We start from the raw sequence: 25,093 nt of genomic DNA, 5'->3' as shown, positions 1-25,093 counted from the left end.
ACACGTTTGACTCATTGTGCTGCAGACCTCCTGCCACTGTGTGTGAGAGCCTGGCCGGTCAGGGTGGGGCCCCGGCGCTGGACACTGGCAGGGGCCCAGTCACACTCTGTCACGTCTGCTGGCCAGCTGGGAGAGAGGTTAAGGAGGTACGCTGGCCCGCAGTGTAAGACTGCAGCTGTTCTGGCATGTTCCTCGACACAACCGAGTGTATACTGCAGGAAGGGCCTTGGTGTGGAGTATATTGGCTGTACTTTGTTCCTGTCTGAAGGGACTCCTGATTGGTTCAAGTGCTGACATACAGTGTGCACTCGGATCTATCCCACCTCCTGGCGACCGGCCTGATCAGAGGATTGATCTCTGGGGTTTTTTCGGAGCGAGGTGCTTCTGGATGCATAATGAGCCGCAAGCCCACAGCAAGGGTGGACCTTCCGCAGGGAATGCTGAGAGAGACAGTGAATTACAAGCAGCCGGCTGCTTCCGTCCTCCAGCTGGGGGTCTGTTTCCGAAGTGCCGAGCTCCCCAGGGGTCCCGCGATGTGTTCCGACGTGTCTGCAGCTCCTCCACGGAGGAGGAGGCTCAGCTCCCCTGGCAGACAGACAGTCCTTTCTCTCAGACAGCGGGCACAGTCGCCTCGTGACCACGCACAGCTCCTCCACCGGAGCGGAAACGTGGGGTGACCTCCACAATACAACAATGAGGCGATCTCCGTTCTTCTTTCTCTCCCACTCTCTCTCTCTCACTTATTTTTCACAGCCACTCATCCTTCACCATTCAGCCTGGCTCTCCTGCTCCGCGAACCGCTAAAATCAATTACTCCCGTCATCAAAAGGCAAACAGCAGAAAAACGCACAACCCACCCCCCACCTGTCTGTAATCCTGGGGCTGTCTCTATATAAAATCCCAATTACAGCTCTGACACGCGGCCCCCCTCTCTCCCCTCGCCGCTGCACGGCTAACCTGTAGCCATGGCAACCCCCTGTGGCCCGCACCCCACCGTGGGGTCGGGGGTCGTCGAAATGATGAAGTGAGAGATAAGGTCAGCCCCCCCAGCCCCCTGCGGCCCGGGTCCCTGGGCACACGGCACATTCCTGCACACAGGGGCCCCTCCAAGCCCGCGCTGTCCGCGCTGGAGGGGCGCTGGGCTGTGCCCGGTACACAGCTCCCTTATCGCCAGTAGCAGCCCCCTCCCCCATGCTAAGGCAGTGCATAAAATTGAATAGCAACATCGAATATACAACTCAGTCTGCATTTTAAGGTGGGAGTTGGGGGGGGCTGTGTTGTGTCGTGTTGTGTTGTGGTTTGAGCTATTGCACAGCAGCCTACTCCGTCCGGGTGCAGTCACTTGGTCCAGGTGTGTCCGTGCCCCCCCCGACACCAGCCCCGCGCTCCCCAGCGTGAACATCGCCTCCTGCAGGAGCTTCTGCAGCTGCAGTGGGAGCGTTGCCCTGCCCGACACACGGAGCACAAGTATATAATTCAAATGATACTAAATACAATAGAGAAAATCAATTCTTATTCACGTTCTTCTTATGAGAATTATAATTCTTAGTCTTAGTCTCTTAGTCTCTTAGTCTCTTAGTCTCTTAGTCTCTTAGTCTCTTAGTCTCTCAGTCTCTCATTCTCTCATTCTCTCATTGTCTTAGTCTCTCATTCTCTTAGTCTCTTAGTCTCTCAGTCTCTCAGTCTCTCAGTCTCTCATTCTCTCATTCTCTCATTCTCTCAGTCTCTCAGTCTCTTAGTCTCATTCCACTAAGGGCCGTTGGCTGTTGTGTTAGCCTGACGCTACATTCTCGCCCTGCGTCCGAAGCGTGTGAGAGGTGGGGGGGCGCGGGGACCTACACAGGGACAGACCCCCCAGGCCTGTCCGACAGCAGTGCCTGTGGATCCTGTCCCAGCCTGCCTGCCTCTGCTCCCTCTCTGTACACCTGACCCACCCCCACTCCACACACAATAAAATAATTACGAGTGATCTCAGGCCACCAGCTCCCCCCCAGCCGGGTCGAAAGGTCAGTCTGCACACGCCACCAAGGGGACGATTGCCATGGAAACACAGTGTGTGTGTACCTGTCACTGTGCCCCAAACTGTGACGATTCAATTACTGCTATACTATATACTAAGGTTCCCTTAGTCAGTCTTCACCGCCCTGAGAAGCTGACATCCCCCAGAGGGCAGCACAGTGGGCCTGTTCATCTGGGGCAGTGGACCAGTGCAGCCACGCACAAGGGGAGAACCTTAAACCCAGTAGGCATACAGGTACAGCGTGCTGCACACACACCGACGAGGGCAACAGGACACAAAAGACACGTGAGAATCCAGGGCAGATCGCGGCTATAAGGAGACAGGAAAGGGGGAGGGACAGGCACCAACGTCCTGGAGACAGACACAGACAGGAAGACTGGGAACATGCAAAGTCACACAGACAGAGACACGGGCCCGTGCAGGCCGGGACAAGGCAGAGAGAAGCCGCACTGACCTGGAACATGACCCGGTACTGTTCCTCTGGCTTCTGGACCACACACATGTTACAACCCATGGTGGTAGAGCTGCACAGTCAGCCCCAGCAGCCCGTCGCAGCCCGGCTCGGCTCGGCTCGGCTCGGTTCAACCCGGACCCACTGTAATCCCACAGTCTCCGTCCCGCCTTGGCCTTTAGATGAGGTCGAAGCAGGAATCCAAGATAGAATAGAATCCACTATAAATCCTCTCCAGCCGGGATCCTGGATCAGAACCAGAACTCGATTCCTGGAGCGAGGTGTGCAGGGGGAATGTTTAATCCAGGAGCCCGAAGAATTGTTTCAATAATCCAGAGCAAAGAGCCGTCTCTCACTTGTCCCAGCTCCCGATCGCTCTTGCTTAGCTTTTCAAACTGGGACAGTTTCCGATGCTCCAGGGAGCCACCCCCGAACTGTAATGGCAGGGTTCAAGATTTGCTGGGTTTTTCCAGCTCTAGAGCAGTTTTGTATGAAAAACGATGCTGGCGATATATGTATATGTATATATATGCACTATATATACATATACATATATATTCAAACAAGTCTGAAGTGAACTTCTCCTAGCTGTTAGGTGTTGGGGAGCTCCATGGCTGGCGAGGTGGGGCCTGGCAGAGAACGACTGGGAAGAAGGATCCGAAGGGAGAGCAGAGGGAGTCAAGCTGTCCCTGCAGTGCCGATGGATTCACCCAGGGGGACAGGAGAGGACCGGACACTCCATCGACACGCCCCCCTCCCCCCCAGCTCAGTCCTGGACCGCCTCGGGCTTGAAGCTCTACCTGTGAGCACTCTCTGGCTCAGGATCTGTCCTGGCCTCCGCCTTTCTCTCTCTCTCTCTCTACAGGGCCTCTCTCTTGAGCCTCTTCAACTCATTTAACATGAAACTGCCAGGCTCATCGATGGACTTGTTTAAGCCACGCAGCATTTTCCACGGGGGTGTCTCTCCGCCGGGTCCCAGGCCTTGACTGCTGGACAGGTGGGCAGACAGGCCGGGAGAGTAAACCAGGAGACCACAGCAGGTAGTGCAGCCGGTGCAGACTGACCAGCTCGCCGACCGGCAGGCTCTGAGCGGGCCCGAGAGGACAGTTCCTCGGAGGTCTCACCCCAGCCCCGAGCGCCGGTCCTCCCCTGGGCTGTGGGAGCCAGTCGCTTAGCTGTGCAGGACGTTCTGAAGCTCTGCGGTGCACAGAGGGATCACAGCCCTCAGCCCAACCTCCCCTGGGGTGCTGAAGCCACAGCTACAAGCCTGGAGCATCCACGGCTCTCAGAGCTGCACAGGCCACAGCAGGCCTTCAACGGGCTTAAACGCACATCAGTAGAAGATACACATCAGTGCCTGGGGAGGCCTGGAACTGTCTGTGCAATTGTCTGCGGCTCTTGTAGTGGCTCCCTGAGCTGAGAAATCAGTCCTGTCCCCTTCCAGAGAGGAAGCACAAGAGACAACGCTGGTGGCCAGTCCTCATGGCCCCTCCCAGCCACCGTGTGCCAGATGGCCACAGGGCATGTCCTGTAACACTGCGATGCTCCTTCTCCTAGTCTTCTCTCTCGGGTCGTTGTTTTAAACGTTGTCTCCCCCTAAATCTACTCCCCTCTGTCTCTTTTTCCTGGTTACCTACTGAAATGTCAAGGTATTTATTGTCTGTAATTGAATTTAATTGTATTACCTCCCGCAGGCTAATGTCTTAATAAAAGATCCTGACACAGATACCACCTGGGATTGTTCTTTCTGATCAATGGCAAAATCAATAAGGGATCAATATTTCATAGCAAAGTGGCCAGGCAGGACTGGATTTAAATGCTGTGTCTATGCCGACGAAAGGTGAAAGCCATCTTCACTCCAGTCTCTCCAGTTCAATCAGAACTGCTGAGCTGTTGACAAAGAGCAGGCTCTTACAGTCCTAATGAACAGGTGAGAGCAAATACTGAAACACTTAAGGAAAAATAAGTTAATAGATAAAATTACGTGTATAATTACATTTGTTCATTGCAACACCTATCTTACAGTGTTGCTGTATTATCCTGTCTCTCTCTTTCAATGCATTTCTTGAAAAAAGGCATTCAACAAGTAACTGACCATCAAAGCAACTTACTCAAGCTGACTGTGTCTCTGCCTGACAGCCGGATCTCCCTGTCTGTGTGTGTGTGTGTCTTTATCGGTCAAAGCTGGTGAATATAAGCCTTTAATATTAATCTAATATTCATCTCATAATCCCAGTGCTCCAACAAGGTGGTGCTCTCTCTCTCTCTCTTGCTGCAGTATCAGAGAGCCCCAGATTACAGCAACTTCAGCATCTGTTCGTCCTGGAGGAAAAAAAAAACGCAGGATTTCTGTTTCTTTTCAAATCTGCTGCTTTATGCCTTATCTGTCAGCTGAGCATGAAATAAAAACGCCAGACCGGTAGAGGAGGAAACCAATGTAAGCACTTTCCCGCTGGAAGCCGCGTTTCACCACAGGGCTGTGTGATGATTCTCTCTAATCCTTTTTTAAACGCCTGCCAAGAGGTTACCTAATTCTATTTTAAAGCAAGAGGAGCCTTCAGACAATATGACACGAAATGCACGAAGGATAACAAAATGGCCTGGTTGCAGCTGAATTCAACCACGCGCTTAAGGCAGCCCGGACATCTCGACCAAATCACAAATGCTCTTTACTCACCGAGCACAGGAGCCTGGCACGAGCCCTAGGACCCCTGTCTGTGTGTCAGACGGTCAGATGGCCACACAGCTTCCCGGTAAACACAGACCTGTGCAGCACGAACCTGGAGCAGACTGTGAGCTCGGCTGCACCTCTCCCTGTGTCTCCCCCCTCGGCTTACAGATAAATCACAGCCTCTTTCATTTTCAACACAGCGCGTGCACACACACACACACACACACACACACACACACACACACACACACACACACACACACACACACAGAGGCAGGAGGCAGGAGGCAGGAGGCAGGAGGCAGGTGGGCTTGCTCACGACCTGGCCTGAACACGCCACACAATGACACGAGGAGCAGTTCGCTAACGGGACCCGACCGGGCTCCGAGGGCGACCAGGCCAGCAGCTGGAACAAGCGGAGGGATCCGGGGATGGAAGTGGGGGAATAAATCAGGCTTGCTTTTCCGGGTCCTCCACGCTGCTCCCAGAGAGAAGAGCCGCCGAGTCCAGAAAGCAGGTCCCTGCAGAACAGCTGGACCTGGGCGGGATCGGGCTGCGCTGTGCAGTGGCCTCTCCGATCCCGATAGAAGCGTTGCCGACGGGAATGGGAAGCCCACCTTCTCTCGCTTAATTAGTCCTCAGCAATCTCGGCATAGCAATCTCCCTCCTGCTGCCTCTGCTTGTCGTTAAAAAAAAAAACTTTCAGATCTCCAGCCAGGTGGGTGTCTCAGGAAGGCAGCCCGGGTACCAGCGACACGAGATACCCCATCATTAACAGCAGCAAAATATGGGTTAATCTTCAAATCGGCAGAGCAAGAGGAGAACAAGGCTGAAAAGAGAGACCCAGCACCTCCTGAAGCTGTGTTTCAATTACTAACGACAGTGGTGCCGCCAGCAGACGCCTGTGTGCTGTAAGTGCACCGTGTCTTCAATCCGAGCAGTCCGGAAGGCAAGGTGCCGGAGCAGGTAGTGGGATCAGCTGTGTCCGTGTGGAGAGGAATTCAGGACGCTGAGGCTGAAGCAACAGAGACCAAATTTCCACCAGCCTCAATTTCTCCTGCTGTTCCGGACAGCGTATCTCTCTCTCTCTTTTCATCTGCTCGCTTGCTCAAACCCCCCTCCCTCCTCCTCCTCCTCCTCTCTCTCTCTCCCTCTCCCTCTCCCTCTCTCGCTCTGTGGATACAGAATTACCTTGCAGTTCTGCCTGTCTTTTCTGTTTCTGTATTTGTGTGTGTGTGTGCTGGCAGGGCTCTCCGACACTGCAGCAAACCCTGGGAACGCACAACTCCAGTGAACAGCACACACTGTCCGGAGACTGCCAAGAGGAAGAGCACAGGAGGGAGAGAGGGACAGGGAGGAGAGGAGAGAGGGACAGGGAGAGGAGGAGACAGAGAGAGGAGAGAGGGACAGGGAGAGGAGGAGACAGAGAGAGGAGAGAGGGACAGGGAGAGGAGGAGACAGAGAGAGGAGAGAGGGACAGGGAGAGGAGGAGACAGAGAGAGGAGAGAGGGACAGGGAGAAGGAGGGACAGAGAGAAGAGAGAGGGACAGGGAGAAGGAGGGACAGAGAGAGGAGAGAGGGACAGGGAGAGGTGGAGACAGAGAGAGGAGAGAGGGACAGGGAGAGGAGGAGACAGAGAGAGGAGAGAGGGACAGGGAGAGGAGGAAGGTGTGGAGGGATTCGGGAGAGAGGAAACTGGGAGTCCAGGTGAGTGGAAGGAAGTGGGGAGAAGGAGGAAGTGGGACCGCGTGGGGGACACAGGGGGGCAGAGGAGATGGGGGAGAGGGGGGTGAAAGAGGGGGGGGGCGCGCTGAGGGGAGCAGGAAGAAACGGGAGGGCTGGCGAGCCGGGGGAGGGAGAGGGAGAGCCGGTGGCGGCCCCGTGTTGCTATGAGACTGCTCCAGTGTGAAGCCACTGATGCCGACCTCACTGCGCTGAGACGCGAGTGCTTGTCGTGTTTGTGGCACTAATCTGAAGCAGTCAACAAGCGCGCCAGCAAACCAACTGGAACCTCGTCTGCGCGGAGGAGGAAGTGTGTGTGTGTGTGGTTAGGGAGAGGGGAGCCAGGGAGACAGCTGAAACACTAAGCAGGCCTGGAGAAGAGGGAGACAGCTGAGCGCTGAAAGACAGGTAGAGGCAGGGAAGGCAGCTGAGCGAGAGAGACGTTCAGGAGGCGCCTGAATGTTACATGAGTACGAACGAGCAGCTTGGACGGCTCGTTTAGGCGTCACTCAAGCCGGGCACACGGGAACAAACAAGCGCCGAGTTCAGGGCTGTAGGTGTGTCAGTGCAGCTCTTCTCACAAAAGCGCCGCCCGTTCCGGCCCGGAGACTGGCGCTGGTGAGCTCCTTCCTGAGGGAGATGTCATTGAAGAGACGCTGGAAAAGTACTACCCAGTTCCCCGAGGCTGTGGGCCACAGCTCCTAGCGCCCAGCTGGAGCGCGCAGACCGTACAGCAGGCCTGTCCACCCAGCAGGCTGGGGGGGGGGGTGGTTCGCGCCTTTGCTCGTGTCCTCTCCGTCCTCCCCACACCTGGGCGGCTCTCGCGGGGCAGGAGGATGGGCTCTGCTCCAGCTGCCGTCAGCAGTGTGTGTGTGTGTGTGTGTGTGTGTGTGTGTGTGTGTGTGTGTGTGTGTGTGTGTGCTGTAGGCGTGCTGATGGCTGCTCTCGCGTTCTCGGTGCCCCTCGATCTCTCTATCTCCACGGCCCTTCTCAGCTCTCCTGGTGCCTCTGTTCCAGCCTCTCTCCATGTACTGCATTCCTCTCTCTGGCCTTGTCCTTCCTCCTGTCCCACTGCTCTTTCTTGACTCCTCTATCCCACCCTTCTCCTGTCTCCCCTCTGCTCCTGCCTCCCTGCTGATACCTTTATTTCCACACCTTCCTCTCTCCCTCCACCCCTTCCTCTCTCTCGCTAAGTGCCCTCACTCCGTCTCTAATTATTATTTCCTAATTGACAACTAGGGAGGAACGCCATTGGCCGGGTGCCATCAGCTCAGGGGGCTCAGAAATGTACAGAACGTTTCTACATTTCCCCTCTCTCCCTCCCCTTCCCCATCCTCAAAAATCTTCAGCGCTCATGTTCCCTCTCTCCCTATATCTCCCCTGCCTGTCTCTTGCTCCCAGATATTCAAGCAGTATTGATCATTTCCTCTTCCTCTTTCTGTTCCTGCAACTCTCACAGAATTAACTACATTATTCAACACTCTCCCTCCAGTTCTCTGTCTCTCTGCTTCTCCTCTGTCTCTCTCCCTCTGTTCCTCCAGCTCTCTGCCTATCCTGTCTCTCACTCTGTTCCTCCAGCTCTCTGTCTCTGTTCCTCCAGCTCTCTGTCTCTGTTCCTCCAGCTCTCTGTCTCCCTCCCTCTGTTCCTCCAGCTCTCTCTGCCTCTGCCAGCTGTCTTTCTGTCTTTCTGTTTGAATCTCTCTGCCCCTCTGTTCAGCGGTGCTATGACATGTCCTTTACGATGCTCCACTGCTAATGCACCAGCGACTTGTGTGAACGAAATCACATTGCTGTTACTCACAATGCTGGAAAGAGTAAGCACATGGACGGGTGTCTAGTGTCATAGAATCAGGTAAAGGTTTATTCCATGCTGAAGGGAAAGGAAGAAAGACAAGCCAAAACATTGTCTCTCTTTTTCAGCCTGGAATAAACCTTTACCTGTTCCTTTGCGTCTTACGCATGCTGACGCAGCTGCCTACTCAAACTTCTTCATCTAATGTCTTCGATGACCTTCATATACTGAAGACACAATGCATTTTTAATAATGGGACAAATAGGAATGCAGACATGACATGCAAAATAAAGGAGGACTGCTTAAACATTTGGGGTTTGTTACAGTATGTCGTATTCACACAGCACGCAACAGAGGCTGTAGGACAGTATTTTTTCTCCACCATGCTGTTTCACCAGGAAAGAAGTGGCTTGCGCTTAATTTAACATGCCAAAAGATGATAAAGATCTCAAGCACATTTCTGAGAAATGTCGAACTGCTAATGTTTTGCTCGGCTGAAATTTCCACTCATCTCTATGGCCCAATAAGAGATTGTGTGTGCACAAAGCTCACAGTGGACCCCGAGGTGCTCAAAGATATTTGCTCTCCATGGCGTATCCCCACCTCTCTCTCTCTCTCCCGAGTCTCCCTGCCCCCTCCCTCTCTGCCCCTCATTCATTCACACACATTTCCCTGTCTGGAGGAACGAATGCGGTATGAGCCGTTAATAACCGTAATAAAAACAAAGCTGACACTGATTGCAGAGCAGGGTCGCCCTGTGTCACAGCGCTGTCACTTCTCTCTCTCTGGTTCTCTTACACACACGCACCCTCCATCGCTCCCATACACACTCAGACACGGATACTGGGAGAGCCGATGGATCACAGAGGTGTGCTGACCCACAGGCGCCGCGTGCTCAGAGACTCAGATTGACACAAGCCTGCACACACTCACAGCCCACAGCCCGCTGCCGGCTGAGGAGGGACGGTAGTTCTGTAACAGGATTACAAGTGCTCCTCTCCCAGGCTGGCTGCACTAAATGGGATCACAGGCAGATTTCTCCCATGTTAATAGCATTGCATTGAGCAGCCATTCCTATGCACATGCAAGTGTGTGCGTGAGAGAGAAGGCACAGCCTCCCGGCCCTGAGCCACACTGACTCCAGCCAGGCCTCAGGACAGCTCCAAAACCACATCACAGCACAACCCAAATAATACTACCTCCCCCACTGGGACGCGCACAAGCCGGAAAGAGTACTGGGACCTAAAAAGACAATACATACCACTGACCGGGACACTTATGAAGTACAGGCCTGGCTGCCCAGAGAGCACAGGCTCAGTGATCAGAGAAAGAAACTAGGAGACACAAGCAGACCTGGCTGTCCAGAGAGGACAGGCTCAGTGATCAGAGAAAGAAACTAGGAGACACAAGCAGACCTGGCTGTCCAGAGAGGACAGGCTCAGTGATCAGAGAAAGAAACTAGGAGACACAGGCAGACCTGGCTGTCCAGAGAGGACAGGCTCAGTGATCAGAGAAAGAAACTAGGAGACACAGGCAGACCTGGCTGTCCAGAGAGGACAGGCTCAGTGATCAGAGAAAGAAACTAGGAGACACAGGCAGACCTGGCTGTCCAGAGAGGACAGGCTCAGTGATCAGAGAAAGAAACTAGGAGACACAGGCAGACCTGGCTGTCCAGAGAGGACAGGCTCAGTGATCAGAGAAAGAAACTAGGGGACACAGGCAGACCTGGCTGTCCAGAGAGGACAGGCTCAGTGATCAGAGAAAGAAACTAGGGGACACAGGCAGACCTGGCTGTCCAGAGAGGACAGGCTCAGTGATCAGAGAAAGAAACTAGGAGACACAGGCAGACCTGGCTGTCCAGAGAGGACAGGCTCAGTGATCAGAGAAAGAAACTAGGAGACACAGGCAGACCTGGCTGTCCAGAGAGGACAGGCTCAGTGATCAGAGAAAGAAACTAGGAGACACAGGCAGACCTGGCTGTCCAGAGAGGACAGGCTCAGTGATCAGAGAAAGAAACTAGGAGACACAGGCAGACCTGGCTGTCCAGGGAGGACAGGCTCAGTGATCAGAGAAAGAAACTAGGAGACACAGGCAGACCTGGCTGTCCAGAGAGGACAGGCTCAGTGATCAGAGAAAGAAACTAGGAGACACAGGCAGACCTGGCTGTCCAGAGAGGACAGGCTCAGTGATCAGAGAAAGAAACTAGGAGACACAGACAGACCTGGCTGCCCTGAGAGGACAGCTGGGAGAAGCAGAGACAGAGACGCACTTTCCGCTGCACTGTAAGAAATACTCGGGGGATTAGACAAACAGTCTTCCCCAAGATAACAAATCTAATCCCAGAATTCCCACCCCTGACAGAATCGGAACAGCTCCCCATCCTACTGGGGGAGGAAACTCAATAGAGCTGCAGCCCAGTGTATCACCTCCTGTCACAGCCCGAGGGACGGAGAGCGAGCCTCTAAGAAAATAGTATCTTATTGTTATAAATGTTTAGAAATATCTTTATAATTGTCATTGCTCTGGAAACATTCAACAAACCGATCCGTCACGCTAATAAACCCTTTAAATTTGCGCACATGCGTACTGTGTAATTGCAGATGGGAGCGGTGCAGTCTACGAGTCTGGGCGATTGTGTGTGTGTCTTCGCACGGGCATGCATGAGCGTGTGAGAGAGGAGAGCACGGGGACGTCTGAAAAAAATCTGACCTTGGCACGCACGTGCCAGGGGATTTCAGTAAACCGAGAGAGAAGGAACAAAAGAGAGAGAAACAGCAAAATGGGCTGGAGCTTTTGAAAAGCGGCCTGAGGTGATGAGAGAGAGAAGCCAGAGGAAGGTGGCGGTGGAGGAGGGGAGGAACACGGAGAAGGAGATGGGGATGAGATCTCTCCGTCCTTGCTATCCAAAATAATGAGTGAAAAAATAATGCATGAAGAGGCGGAGAATTGGAGGAGTGGATTCAGGGGGCTAGAGAGAAATAGAATCACAGGAAGAGAAATGTGTAGGAAATGGAGCCCGGGTTCTCACAATATAACCAGTGACGCTCATTATTTATTTACAGCTCAGAAGAGAAGGAGAGCATAAATATCTGCAACTTGCGAGCATGTGGTGGCCGTGAGCTCTGCAATATCTGAACTGCTCCTACTGCACACCACACAGAGCGCAATACGACTCTGACACACCTGGCCAGAAGCTCAAGCGCGAGGCCTTCGACAGGGGGCATGTCTAAATCTCAGGTGTGCAGTCCAGAAGACGTATAAATACTGTATGTCACGTAGGCAGCTGCATCAGCGTGCGCAGGCTGCAAAGGAACAGGTAAAGGTTTATTCCCTGCTGAAAAGAGAAGAAAGGAAAGACAACGTTTCGGCTTTTTAGGCTTCTTCGGGGTCATACCCCATATGTAAAACAGTACAGACACATAAATATGTCTCAGGTATACAGTACAGACACATACTGTATAAATATGTCTCAGGTATAGAGCACAGACACATACTGTATAAATATGTCTCAGGTATACAGTACAGACACATATATAAATATGTCTCAGGTATACAATACAGTCATATCTAAATATGTCTCAGGTAACAGTACAGACACATACTGTATAAATATGTCTCAGGTATACAATACAGACACGTACAGTATAAATATGTCTCAGGTATACAGTACAGACACATACTGTATAAATATGTCTCAGGTATACAGTACAGACACGTATAAATATGTCTCAGGTATACAGTACAGACACATACTGTATAAATATGTCTCAGGTATACAGTACAGACACATATAAATATGTCTCAGGTATACAGTACAGACATACTGTATATAAATATGTCTCAGGTGCCAGTGCAGACACTGTAGAGACTACTGCCACAAACAGAATCTTTATGTGGGTTTAGACACTGTATACAGGTCACACACTGCACGCCCCTGCAGAAGCCCTGGTTATTCATACGAGCCCTTCTGAGAACTTTTGAAACCATATACTGGCCTTATCGAGAAGCCCTGACCCTGTATAAAGCTCCGTGGGGAACCCTGTGTCAAAACAGGGGCTTGAGAAAACACACATTCTAAACACCGGAGGGAGGGGGGTGCACTGTAGCTCATGCAGCCGAACCCTCGTGCAATTCCGTACCGGTGCTGTATCTCGCACGGTATCGATTCTTAATCTGAACAGATCCTTATTGCAGAGTGGATCAATAGGAGCAGTAATGACAGCCTAGGGATAACCCTTTCCACTCAATAAAGCAATGAAAGAAAACTGCACTGCCTCATTATCAGCCACTGCGGCAGGGGAACTAGTGTGCTATCGGCTCTGCATCAGAGAGCCCTTGATGGGGAGGATGTCTGGGGGAAAAGAGCAGAGCTCATCTGGGCAGCTTGCTCCTGACTCCATAGGCCAGGGCAGACAGGAGAGCAGGGATGTCCGGCTCGTCTGGTGAAACGGAGCCAGTCAGCCGTGTTCCCTCCTGTGGCTGTAAGAGCCTGGCCATGAGGACCAGCAAGGATGTTGGGACAGAAAAAAAGGAGGAGATGTTGTTCATGAACACTCTTCCAAAAATCCATAGAGCTGAACCACAGGACATCAGTGATGCACGTACCCAGGAGGAGAAAGGAAGAAAGAGAAATACCCAGATCAGCAACCCAGCTGAAACTGCAGTAAATAAAATGCAATCTTGCATTAAAAGCTACAGTGAAAAGATCTTAAGACAGAATTACAAATGCCAAGTCTCTAATGGTCTTGGGCGACAGGTTCCACAGGTGTGGTGCTGCACATGAGATGACTAACAAAATTGTGTGGAGTCTGGTCTTCAGCAGAGTGAGAAGACTCTGTCACACTGTGTGGAGTCTGGTCTTCAGCAGAGTGAGAAGACTCTGTCACACTGTGTGGAGTCTGGTCTTCAGCACAGTGAAGAGGCTCTGTCACACTGTGTGGAGTCTGGTCTTCAGCAGAGTGAGAAGACTCTGTCACACTGTGTGGAGTCTGGTCTTCAGCAGAGTGAGAAGACTCTGTCACACTGTGTGGAGTCTGGTCTTCAGCAGAGTGAGAAGACTCTGTCACACTGTGTGGAGTCTGGTCTTCAGCAGAGTGAGAAGACTCTGTCACACTGTGTGGAGTCTGGTCTTCAGCAGAGTGAGAAGACTCTGTCACACTGTGTGGAGCCTGGTCTTCAGCAGAGTGAGAAGACTCTGTCACACTGTGTGGAGCCTGGTCTTCAGCAGAGTGAGAAGACTCTGTCACACTGTGTGGAGCCTGGTCTTCAGCAGAGTGAGAAGACTCTGTCACACTGTGTGGAGTCTGGTCTTCAGCACAGTGAGAAAACTCTGTCACACTGTATGGAGTCTGGTCTTCAGCACAGTGAGAAGACTCTGTCACACTGTGTGGAGTCTGGTCTTCACCACAGTGAAGAGGCTCTGTCACACTGTGTGGAGCCTGGTGTACAGTCCCAGTCATCATGTACATTGTGAAGTTTGTCAGGTGGAACTTCAGGATGAATAAACTCAGCAATTTTAATATCTGTAGGTGATCTTTCTCCCGTTGAGGGGAAGAGGGGGAGAGAGAGAAAGAGCTGTAAATCTCTTTGTCCAGTCCACAGTCTGTGCCAGTCTCCTCACCACTGCGAACAGCAGCTGTCAGGTCCTGAATTCAGGGAATGAGGGCGAGCCCATTTACTCCCACTGAGAAGCCGTCTTCATTAGCAGCTGGCTGCTCACACCAGTGTAATTGGGTCTAACAGGAGCAGTGGAAAACGGTGGAGAATTAAACTCTCTGTCAGACAGAGCAGGAAAGAGAATCTTCAGCACGTCAGCCGGGAGAGAGAGAAAGAGAGTGGGAGGAAGGCAGGAGAGAGGGAGACAGAGGTCCCTTCCACACTCTACAGGGTCCAGCTGCACAGAAGACATCTCTCACTCCCAGAGGTGTCGCACAGAGCAGCTCAGCACGCACTCCAGAGAGCAGGGATTCATGCGTCATGTTTAACGCAGGTGTGTTCTGCAGCCAGTCCCAGCAGGCACTGCTGTAGGAGGGAGGCACACTCAACACTGGGCTGTAAGTGCAGACACTCCTTCACACACCTGAACAGGGAGAGAGCAGAGAGAGAGGGAGGCACACTCAACACTGGGCTGTAAGTGCAGACACTCCTTCACACACCTGAACATGGAGAGAGCAGAGAGAGAGAGGGAGGCACACTCAACACTGGCCTGTAAGTGCAGACACTCCTTCACACACCTGAACAGTGAGAGAGCAGAGAGAAAGGGAGGCACACTCAACACTGGGCTGTAAGTGCAGACACTCCTTCACACACCTGAACAGGGAGAGAGCAGAGAGAGAGGGAGGCACACTCAACACTGGCCTGTAGGTGCAGACACTCCTTCACACACCTGAACATGGAGAGAGCAGAAAGAGAGAGGGAGGCACACTCAACACTGGGCTGTAAGTGCAGACACTCCTTCACACACCTGAACAGGGAGAGAGCAGAGAGAAAGGGAGGCACACTCAACACTGGCCTGTAGGTGCAGACACTCCTTCACACACCTGAACAGGGAGAGAGCAGAGAGAAAGGGAGGCACACTCAACACTGGCCTGTAGGTGCAGACACTCCTTCACACACCTGAACAGGGAGAGAGCAGAGAGAAAGGGAGGCACACTCAACACTGGCCTGTAGGTGTAGACACTCCTTCACACACCTGAACAGGGAGAGAGCAGAGAGAAAGGGAGGCACACTCAACACTGGGCTGTAAGTGCAGACACTCCTTCACACACCTGAACAGGGAGAGAGCAGAGAGAAAGGGAGGCACACTCAACACTGGCCTGTAGGTGCAGACACTCCTTCACACACCTGAACAGGGAGAGAGCAGAGAGAAAGGGAGGCACACTCAACACTGGCCTGTAGGTGCAGACACTCCTTCACACACCTGAACAGGGAGAGAGCAGAGAGAAAGGGAGGCACACTCAACACTGGCCTGTAGGTGCAGACACTCCTTCACACACCTGAACAGGGAGAGAGCAGAGAGAGAGGGAGGCACACTAAACACTGGCCTGTAGGTGCAGACACTCCTTCACACACCTGAACATGGAGAGAGCAGAGAGAGAGAGGGAGGCACACTCAACACTGGCCTGTAAGTGCAGACACTCCTTCACACACCTGAACAGTGAGAGAGCAGAGAGAAAGGGAGGCACACTCAACACTGGGCTGTAAGTGCAGACACTCCTTCACACACCTGAACAGGGAGAGAGCAGAGAGAGAGGGAGGCACACTCAACACTGGCCTGTAGGTGCAGACACTCCTTCACACACCTGAACATGGAGAGAGCAGAAAGAGAGAGGGAGGCACACTCAACACTGGGCTGTAAGTGCAGACACTCCTTCACACACCTGAACAGGGAGAGAGCAGAGAGAAAGGGAGGCACACTCAACACTGGCCTGTAGGTGCAGACACTCCTTCACACACCTGAACAGGGAGAGAGCAGAGAGAAAGGGAGGCACACTCAACACTGGCCTGTAGGTGCAGACACTCCTTCACACACCTGAACAGGGAGAGAGCAGAGAGAAAGGGAGGCACACTCAACACTGGCCTGTAGGTGCAGACACTCCTTCACACACCTGAACAGGGAGAGAGCAGAGAGAGAGGGAGGCACACTCAACACTGGCCTGTAGGTGCAGACACTCCTTCACACACCTGAACATGGAGAGAGCAGAGAGAGAGAGGGAGGCACACTCAACACTGGCCTGTAGGTGCAGACACTCCTTCACACACCTGAACAGGGAGAGAGCAGAGAGAGAGGGAGGCACACTCAACACTGGCCTGTAGGTGCAGACACTCCTTCACACACCTGAACATGGAGAGAGCAGAGAGAGCGAGGGAGGCACACTCAACACTGGGCTGTAAGTGCAGACACTCCTTCACACACCTGAACAGGGAGAGAGCAGAGAGAGAGAGGGAGGCACACTCAACACTGGGCTGTAAGTGCAGACACTCCTACCGCTGGATTATCAATCTTATTTAAGTGGTTGGTGCCACAAGCCAAGGACACTTCTACGGGGCTGCAAGGGGCAGAATGCGGTGGTTTGTGTAGAAGCGGGTCGTTACAGACACACACACCAGACTGTAGACTCTAACAAGCAGACACAGAGATGCCTACACTGCCTCCCACACACACACGCTCACACACAGGGGGTGCAGCAGGGCCTGTTTGTGTTGGAGGTGCTGTGCCCCCAGGCAGTCGGAGATCAATACCTCATTAGACAGCCCTCATTTCCACACTGGCACCAAGCCCAGCTCAGCTGCAGTTAACCCCTTCCCTCCCTCCCTCTCTCTCTTCCTCTGTCCCCATCCCTCCTTCTCTCCATCTCCCTCCCTCTCTCCAGGAGGAAGTGAGAACAATCAGCAGGAAAGGGGGTCACTGCAGTCAAGGGAAGGAGAAAGATTGAGATCATAAAAGAGGAGGAGGGAGACAGAGAGACGGAGAAGGACAGAGGGGGGAAAGGAGAAAAGGGAGACGGAGAGAGGGGAAGAGAGCTGGGGGATGGGAGATGTGGTGAAATTAATTTGTAAGCCTGCTGTAGTGGCACAGCCCAGTGTTGCACAGAGCTGACAAACTAATGGAGCATCAAACAGCCCAGATCTCTCCCCACAACACACACTGTACACAGACCCCACATGTAATACAAACAGGACATTTCAGCAGAGTGCTGCAGACAGAGGGGGCTCCCACGTGGCTCAACCAGTAAGTACAGAACACAGCTGTGGGCTCTATAAGTCCAAAGTTCACTGGCCTACATGTGGACTGCGCTGCTTGCTCTCTGCTCTCCAGGTGACGCAGGTGAGTGTGAAGCTGTAGGTGCAGACTTAAACAGATACTGATGGGCTGACAGTGTTTGTTTTAGAGAACATCTGTGGTTCATCTGTACAATGTGTGGAACATTAAGGGTAGCGTGCAGGCACACTCAACGCTGTCCTCGAATGGAGGGGTTTCCTTGGCAACTGCAGCCAGCTGCCAAAATGACACTTCTAGACTCTCCCACACTCCTCACTGTTACCCCACACTACAGTACCGCTCTCCCACACTCCTCACTGTTACCCCACACTACAGTACCGCTCTCCCAGACTCCTCACTGTTACCCCACACTACAGTACCGCTCTCCCACACTCCTCACTGTTACCCCAGACTACAGTACCGCTCTCCCACACTCCTCACTGTTACCCCACACTACAGTACCGCTCTCCCACACTCCTCACTGTTACCCCACACTACAGTACCGCTCTCCCAGACTCCTCACTGTTACCCCAGACTACAGTACCGCTCTCCCAGACTCCTCACTGTTACCCCAGACTACAGTACCGCTCTCCCACACTCCTCACTGTTACCCCAGACTACAGTACCGCTCTCCCACACTCCTCACTGTTACCCCAGACTACAGTACCGCTCTCCCACACTCCTCACTGTTACCCCACACTACAGTACCGCTCTCCCACACTCCTCACTGTTACCCCACACTACAGTACCGCTCTCCCACACTCCTCACTGTTACCCCACACTACAGTACCGCTCTCCCACACTCCTCACTGTTACCCCACACTACAGTACCGCTCTCCCACACTCCTCACTGTTACCCCACACTACAGTACCGCTCTCCCACACTCCTCACTGTTACCCCACACTACAGTACCGCTCTCCCACACTCCTCACTGTTACCCCAGACTACAGTACCGCTCTCCCACACTCCTCACTGTTACCCCACACTACAGTACCGCTCTCCCACACTCCTCACTGTTACCCCACACTACAGTACCGCTCTCCCACACTCCTCACTGTTACCCCACACTACAGTACCGCTCTCCCAGACTCCTCACTGTTACCCCACACTACAGTACCGCTCTCCCACACTCCTCACTGTTACCCCAGACTATAATACTTATCTCAAACACTCTTACCCCAGACTACTACAGTGCTTTAATGTTATCCCCACAATATCTAACAATATAGTGTACACTATAATGTTTTGCCATTAATGGGGTTCTATCTGCAGTTGTGGTCAACAATGTAATACAAAGATGTAACATAAAGCAGGATCATATCCGTAATAAAGTGCACTGCCAGATGATATTCATTCCTAAGAGTCTGAGCAGCTCAAATTGTCCGCCGGCCTTCTTCATGCGAGATCGGAAGTGTGGCGTATCCACTGTGCGCCTGCACATCACAGCCGGCTTGCATGACCCCTCAGGAGGCCCGGCCGCAGCGTGCTCTGCATGCTAATGAGCTGCGGCCCGCCCTGCAGATGCCTCCACACCACTGCATTCCTGAGCTCCGGCGGCAGCTGCCATCGCCCGCCACGACACCGCCAGCTGGCGCCGCGATCTCAGCGCCTTTCCGCAGGCTTTAACAGGGGGGAGCACCTACAGGGCCCGGTCTGCACCCCCATACCTTCCAAAAACTGTATTCGTTTAGAAAACGGAACAGAACCCCAAACAGCAGGAGCCCACAGTGGAAAACGAGAGGGGTGTGGGGGGGGTGGTTTGGTTGGTGCTCCGGTGCAGGAGGCTCTGCGAAGGTCTTGTACTCTCCCATCTGGTCGCTGTGTCACGGCAGGGCAGCCGTTGCTGTGACACTGATGTAATGAGTCTGTCATCATGCTGTCAACACACTGCGGTGACAGCTCTCTCACTCCGGCAGGATCAATTATTCACTGCGCAGGGGGGCAGAGGCAGGCCAGCGCGGGTTCAGAAGGGTATCTGTCTCACTCAGACAGGCAGGGGAGGCAGGGATGGAGAGAGAGAGAGAGAGAAGAAGAGAGAAGAGAGAAGAGAGAAGAGAGAGAGGGTAGAGTCAGAGCACGACCTCCTATTTCGCCCCTTTTAAGGTCTGTGCAGAATGAAACAGGTCTCTTCTCCCGGTCACTGGCTGGTGACCTGCGGGGCCAGCCTCACTGTCTCACTGTGCATCAGCGAGTCACTATCAGCTCGCCTGCGTTTTGTAAATCTGTTTGACTGTCTGCCTCTGTCTTTCAGAATGAATTGCTATTGATCCTCCAACCCCACAGAAACCGGCACTGTTGAGGGGTGACTGCACAGCCTTCAGCAGTGATAGCTGGAGCATGGCAGACTTCCTGCTTCCTATATTTCGAGGTTGTGTGTTAGTGCTTTAGATGGGCGGGTGAAAAATTACTTTTAACTTTTAACAGACTGTAGAGGAAATACCATTCATTACCTAACAAAGACCACAGCAAACACACCAACGTTACAGTACTGGCTATAGCTCACCATGCATTATGTGGGGCCTGACACAGATGCTGTCTTCTATGCCAGAGATGCAGAAGTATTAATAGGCAGACTGGACAATTACATTAAGTCTTATCTTGAGAGTAACTAAGTTACTCTGCTTTTTGCTCCAGTTCTGAACCATGAAACAGGGTTACTTCGCATTTTTTTTGGTTAAAGACAATTCTAAATTTCCCGCGCCGAGTTCTGCTGCAGACATCGCTGGCGGCGCCTTTCAGACTGGCACGGTATTAACGCGCGTGCCTCAGAGACAGCAGGGAGTGAGCCTCGCACCTTCAGCACATCGCGGTGAATCTGAAGCAATATTTAAAAGGGACGCGTCTTCAGGAGGAAAAAAAAAAAGAAGTTCTAAACCGATGTGTCATTTGTGGTACAAAAACCCTGCAAACACAAACTGATGAAACGATTGTAGGTAGATAGGCGCAGGGGGGTCTGTTCTATATTTAGAGACTGGCTCATGCAGGAGAGTGAAACCAGCTCCTCTCTCTCTCTCGATCCTCCTCTGAGAGATGCAGTAATTAAAGGAGGGAAGCTGTGGACAGAGAATGAACACCTGTCTCCAGCAGAAAGACAAGAGGGAGATGGGGAGAAAGAGGAGAGGACAGAAGGAGGGCAAGAGGGGGGAGATCTATTATTGCCAGAGTGAGGTTCACCTCCAGCAGACAGAGTACAGGACCCGCAGACAGAGGAAGGTGGATCTGAACGGGGAGAGAGAGAGATTCGGGGGTCACGGGGAAGAGCTGCCACACCCTGACCGCCAGAGGAGCGCCAGACAGGGAAGCAGCCGGCGCGAGGGGAGGGAGAGGAGGGGCGAGAGAAGGGAAGGAGACAAAGGGTCACCTTGAAGCCTGGAGAATGAAAAGTAAAACAGAAGGAAAAGGCCATATGGAGGAGTGTCACCTTGGATACCGAGAGATGTTGGGAGAAGATGAAAGGGCCGACAGGAAACTGGGTGAGGGAGAATCTCGCTAGTCACAGCAACAACAACAGCGACAGAAGCGTTCGCACTGCCATTACATCAGTGCGCCGGTTTTTAAAATTCCTCATTTCTTTTTTTTTTTAGCACGCACATTTTGCATGGATCAGTCGGTTTTATTCCTCTTTGCTTTCTCGTGCTGTGCAACGTCTCGCACGAGGCTGCTTCCTGGGAGCCCAGCGGGTGGGTTTAGAGTGAAGCACCGCACTCGCACAGCAGGTCCACCATCCACAGCCACGAGCGCGGAGACGAGGTGAACTGTGGCAGCACGGCCCGTTCCTACGGGGACGGGGACAGAGGGGCTCACGCGGGGCGATGCCCACCAGACACACGGGCAGATGTGGGCCTTGAGCTGGAAACTGCTTTTCATAAGCCCCTTACCTGGCCAGAACAAGGCCACACCCTCTCATGCCCTTGTCTAGACGGCTGAATTTTATTCCCCAAGCTTGGGTACGGCTGAGCCATTCCTCGGCTTAAATCCTAATCAGTTTTGTAACCCAGTAGGGGAAAATGAAATGGCTTCAAACCGAACTCCTGCTGCACTTGTGTGCCTTGCATGATGATTTCTGATCGGCCCTTGAACAGCCACACAATCGCTGCAGGAATATTGGCAGAAGTACTGTAAGCAGTGAAAGCTGCTCGATTAGAAAAACATGGTGGCAATTAACAGAAAGTATCGCCGGTGATAACTGCCAACGCAGATCTGCCTTGGGTGGGCAAGGGGCAGTTACTAGTGCAATCCTCGCCCTTGGAAACTGCTGCTCATTCCCTGCCAAACAGCTGCCTCAACTGCATTTGCACATTAATTGCTGACAATATGGCTGTAGGAATTTCAGGGCAATTCTGTTGGGTTTTTTTTAACTGAGAAAATCAGTAAATTGGCTGATTTTTCTCCCCTTACCCTTCCCAATTCAACAACAACAAAAAAAAAAAGTACGGCCTGGACATCTCACAAACGTCCACGGCCACTCCGGGTTATTGGGCGGTGTGGCCAACGTCACCGCCCGCTGTCTGCACCCAGAGAGCGGGCCTGCAGGCGGAATGTGCTGGAAAAAGAAGGAAAAAAACTGTCGTGAGCCAACCTCCCGACCAGCTCGGAAAGGGGGCCCGTGGCTTCTGCCGGAGGAGCAGGCCGACAGCAGAAGGCCTCTGCTGCCCGCGGGCGCCGGCCGTGCCCGAGGAGACGCACACACAGGCGAAGCAAAGAGCTCGCCCCAGCGGCACGTACTTCTGACTGCAGACGTGAGGAGGGAGCAAACCACAGCCCCCCCCCCCCCCACTCTCCCCCTCTGCCCACGGACGTGAGCTGCAGTGTCAATAATGAATGTAAAACTCTGCAGCCCAAGCTTCTTAAATCTGAGTCCCCCAAGACACCACCTCCTCCCCTCTCCTCCCCGGACTCCCCCCTCCTTCCAGCAAGACGTTAGGGAGACATTTCTCTCTAAATCAAAGCAGGCAGGCTCAGGAGTCAGGACGGGATTTTTGTACAACGTGGTTGAAATTACAAATCGGATGGAAAAAAAAAAACCTCAGCAGAAGGTGAGGCAGTGAAATTCAATCCAGGCAGATACAGGTTTGAGTCACAGGCGGGGAGCCGAACTGCCCAGGAGCTGTGCTCTTTCAGAGAGTAAGCATGGCTCTTGATTTTGGAGCAGCCCCATTCCTGAAGCCCGTCCCCTTGTCACTGGTCACATTTCTCAGAAACACGACTCTTGGGAGATCCCCAGAGCTCGGCCGAACACCAACACATCCACTCCGCAGGCGCTGTAAAGACACCAGCCTGTGCACAAAGTCTTCCCATCGCGTCTCTGAACGTCTGGAAGATTAAAATTGGAAGAAAGGTCTTACGATGAGAGCAGGCCACTCCGCCCATCACAGCTTTCCCACACTGCTCACTCTGACGGGGCCCAGTCAGGCTCCATCAGCTTCCACAGTCTCCCTGATCACTCTCGGTGCAGTACACTCCTCTCCCCCGGTTCGCCTGCACCTCGACTTATCTCAAGTGCAACAGAAAAGCAGGTAAACATGAGACACCATTGCTCCAAGGCAGTCTAATTCTTTTCAGCTCCATTTAGGGGGAAAAAAAAACAGCAGGGACTTCGTATTCCCAACCCTTCTCCGTGTTTTGCGGTCTTTTCCCTTATCGATGGACCGAGTTAAATGAACTTGAAACATTTCTGCTATGCTTTGCCCAAGAACATGCATCTCACGGTATTGAACAGGGCAATGGGACAGGGTGGGAGCCCGAGGCGTTTCCCTGGAAAGAAGTGAGCAAAACGCAGCACAGCACCCACCACTCTCTGCGTAAAGAAGCGCGTCCAGTTCATCGAGACATGCCAGTATGCCTGCAGTCAAACTCCACCCCTGGTTGTGGGGTCTCTGGCTTTCAACCCAACCAGGCTCCCAGCTCCTTGACCGACTTAACTGATCTAGTTATTGTCTCAGTTGCACACATTGGAAAAACAAATCTAACAATTACAAGGTCCTGTGCACGGTAGCGAATACAAAAAAAACTAAGATGCTCCTTTTTTTCGGGGATTTCCAGCTAGGAACCCAGTGTAAGGCCAGGAGAGTGAGGGGCGTGAAGTCTGAACAGTGGATGTATCTCCGCTCCTTCAGTGCCAGGCTGGACAGACCTGCAGTCCGGTCACTCAATGCACCTGGAGGAGCGTCAGTGTCCACTGGGGCTCAGCCCGCCCACTGACCTTGGCGGGCCGATTGCGGTATTTAACCTCTCTGGACGACCGGACTAACCTGAAGGCGCAGGCGCCCGCCGTGGTAAAGAAGCCCCCCGCACAGCTGCAGTGTCTCGCATCGAGCGCGGAAAGTCTGAAAAACTTGTCAGACCTATCCTCCCAGCTGGAGGGACCCCCGAGGGCCCGGCCGGTCTCCTAGCTGTAGGCGAGGTGGTACACACTGTGACCCAGTTCTTACCCAGGGGGGCCTCAGTCCAGGCTTCACCTTTATTCCTTCCCAAGACCTCAGACACAAACCAGGAGCTGGCCGCAGACGGGCGAGAGGAAGGCCGCCCCACCTCCGGGTCTTACTGATCCGCTCTCCCCAAGGGGTTTCTCCAGGAATCCCCAAGATCCGGCTCCTCCTGAAATGCCCCCCCCGCCGGCTGCAAAACCCTCTCCCGTCTGCAGTCTCCCGCCTCAGCGTGCAGCCCGAACCCTGATCGTGCATTCTGAGAGCGAGCAAGAGCTTCCCCGTCCTGACCCGCGTGCGTCTACGTCCACACCACAGGTCCTCATCAGTCCTCTGTATCCCCCCGCAAATGTTCAATTAAAACAAAATATAATGGGATTATTTTCCCCCCCATTTACCGCCGTGCAGCTTGACATTTGTTTGGGTAACGATTGGATATTTGACATTTAATTTCCCGGACTCGGCCGTTCAAGGCTGGAGATGTACAGTCATGTAAGCCCTGCCAAGGAGCCGTCTTCTCTGGGCGGGGGGGGTTAACAGGAAGGAAATGAAGCCTCCTGTCACAGCCGATTGAAAACCGGGCCGCTGACGAACCGGGCTGCGTCCTCGGAGCCGGCGCTGGGCGGCCAGAGCTCGCGCAGATAAGGACCCCGCTGCCCGGCCGCGGCATACTCGCGCGCAAACGTCCCGGCAAGAATGCGTCATCTTTTAAACTGTACGTCTGTCCATTATTTAAGAATGTTAACTAAACCAACGAGCTTGAAAGATCAAGTTCCTGGTGATTTATAAGAATACAGATCTGGATCTTACTGCTTTCCCATGAAGGCCTCATCCAGTTCTCCGCGCCGTCTTCCCTCAAGCGGAATATATTTACACAGCAATGAGGCGCCCAGCGTAGAAAAGTCCAGCAGCTTGGGCCGGCCTGTGGCTTCCTGCTCACGATAGAGCCCAGAACGCGCCGAGCTGTTGTGCATCGCAAGCCTTTCTTCTAGACCCGCGTGCCAGACAGCTGGGGAAAGAAATGGCACTTATTGACGATTGAGGGGCAGGCCAGTGGTATCGTAAGCTAATCCAAAGGTGTGGATACATGATTCAGTCATCCCCAGAACTAGGTGGGCTAGAACCCATTGGGGCTCAGTGCAGGAGACAGGCCTCTGAGCAGCGCTCGCGGTGGCCGCAGAGAGTTCGGGCTTCGGGAGGGCCCCCCCCGGACAGCAGCCTGAGCCCCCCAAGCCGCGGACGGAGCGGAG

The 25,093-nt window shown here is 53.1% G+C and overlaps 1 protein-coding gene across 3 annotated transcripts in view; it reads right to left on the bottom strand.

Moving 5' to 3' along the window:
- The window catches only part of LOC148674130 (PDZ domain-containing protein 4-like), a 46,985-nt gene extending 40,546 nt beyond the window's left edge, over positions 1–6,439 (bottom strand). For 2 of the 3 annotated variants that reach the window (XM_088623950.1, XM_088623952.1), the window contains exon 1: positions 2,475–6,439. In XM_088623950.1, coding sequence (XP_088480076.1) covers positions 2,475–2,534 — 60 coding nt within the window. In that variant the 5' untranslated portion in view covers positions 2,535–6,439. The remainder of the gene's footprint in view (positions 1–2,474) is intronic. The other variant, XM_088623951.1, reaches the window with a different exon arrangement.
- Between the last annotated feature and the right edge of the window lie 18,654 nt (positions 6,440–25,093).

The sequence above is a fragment of the Lepisosteus platostomus genome, chromosome 3 (assembly GCF_059453375.1).
Source record: "Lepisosteus platostomus isolate fLepPlt1 chromosome 3, fLepPlt1.hap1, whole genome shotgun sequence".
In the NCBI taxonomy this organism is placed as follows: domain Eukaryota; kingdom Metazoa; phylum Chordata; class Actinopteri; order Semionotiformes; family Lepisosteidae; genus Lepisosteus; species Lepisosteus platostomus.
This window is presented reverse-complemented; position numbering and strand designations above follow the sequence as displayed.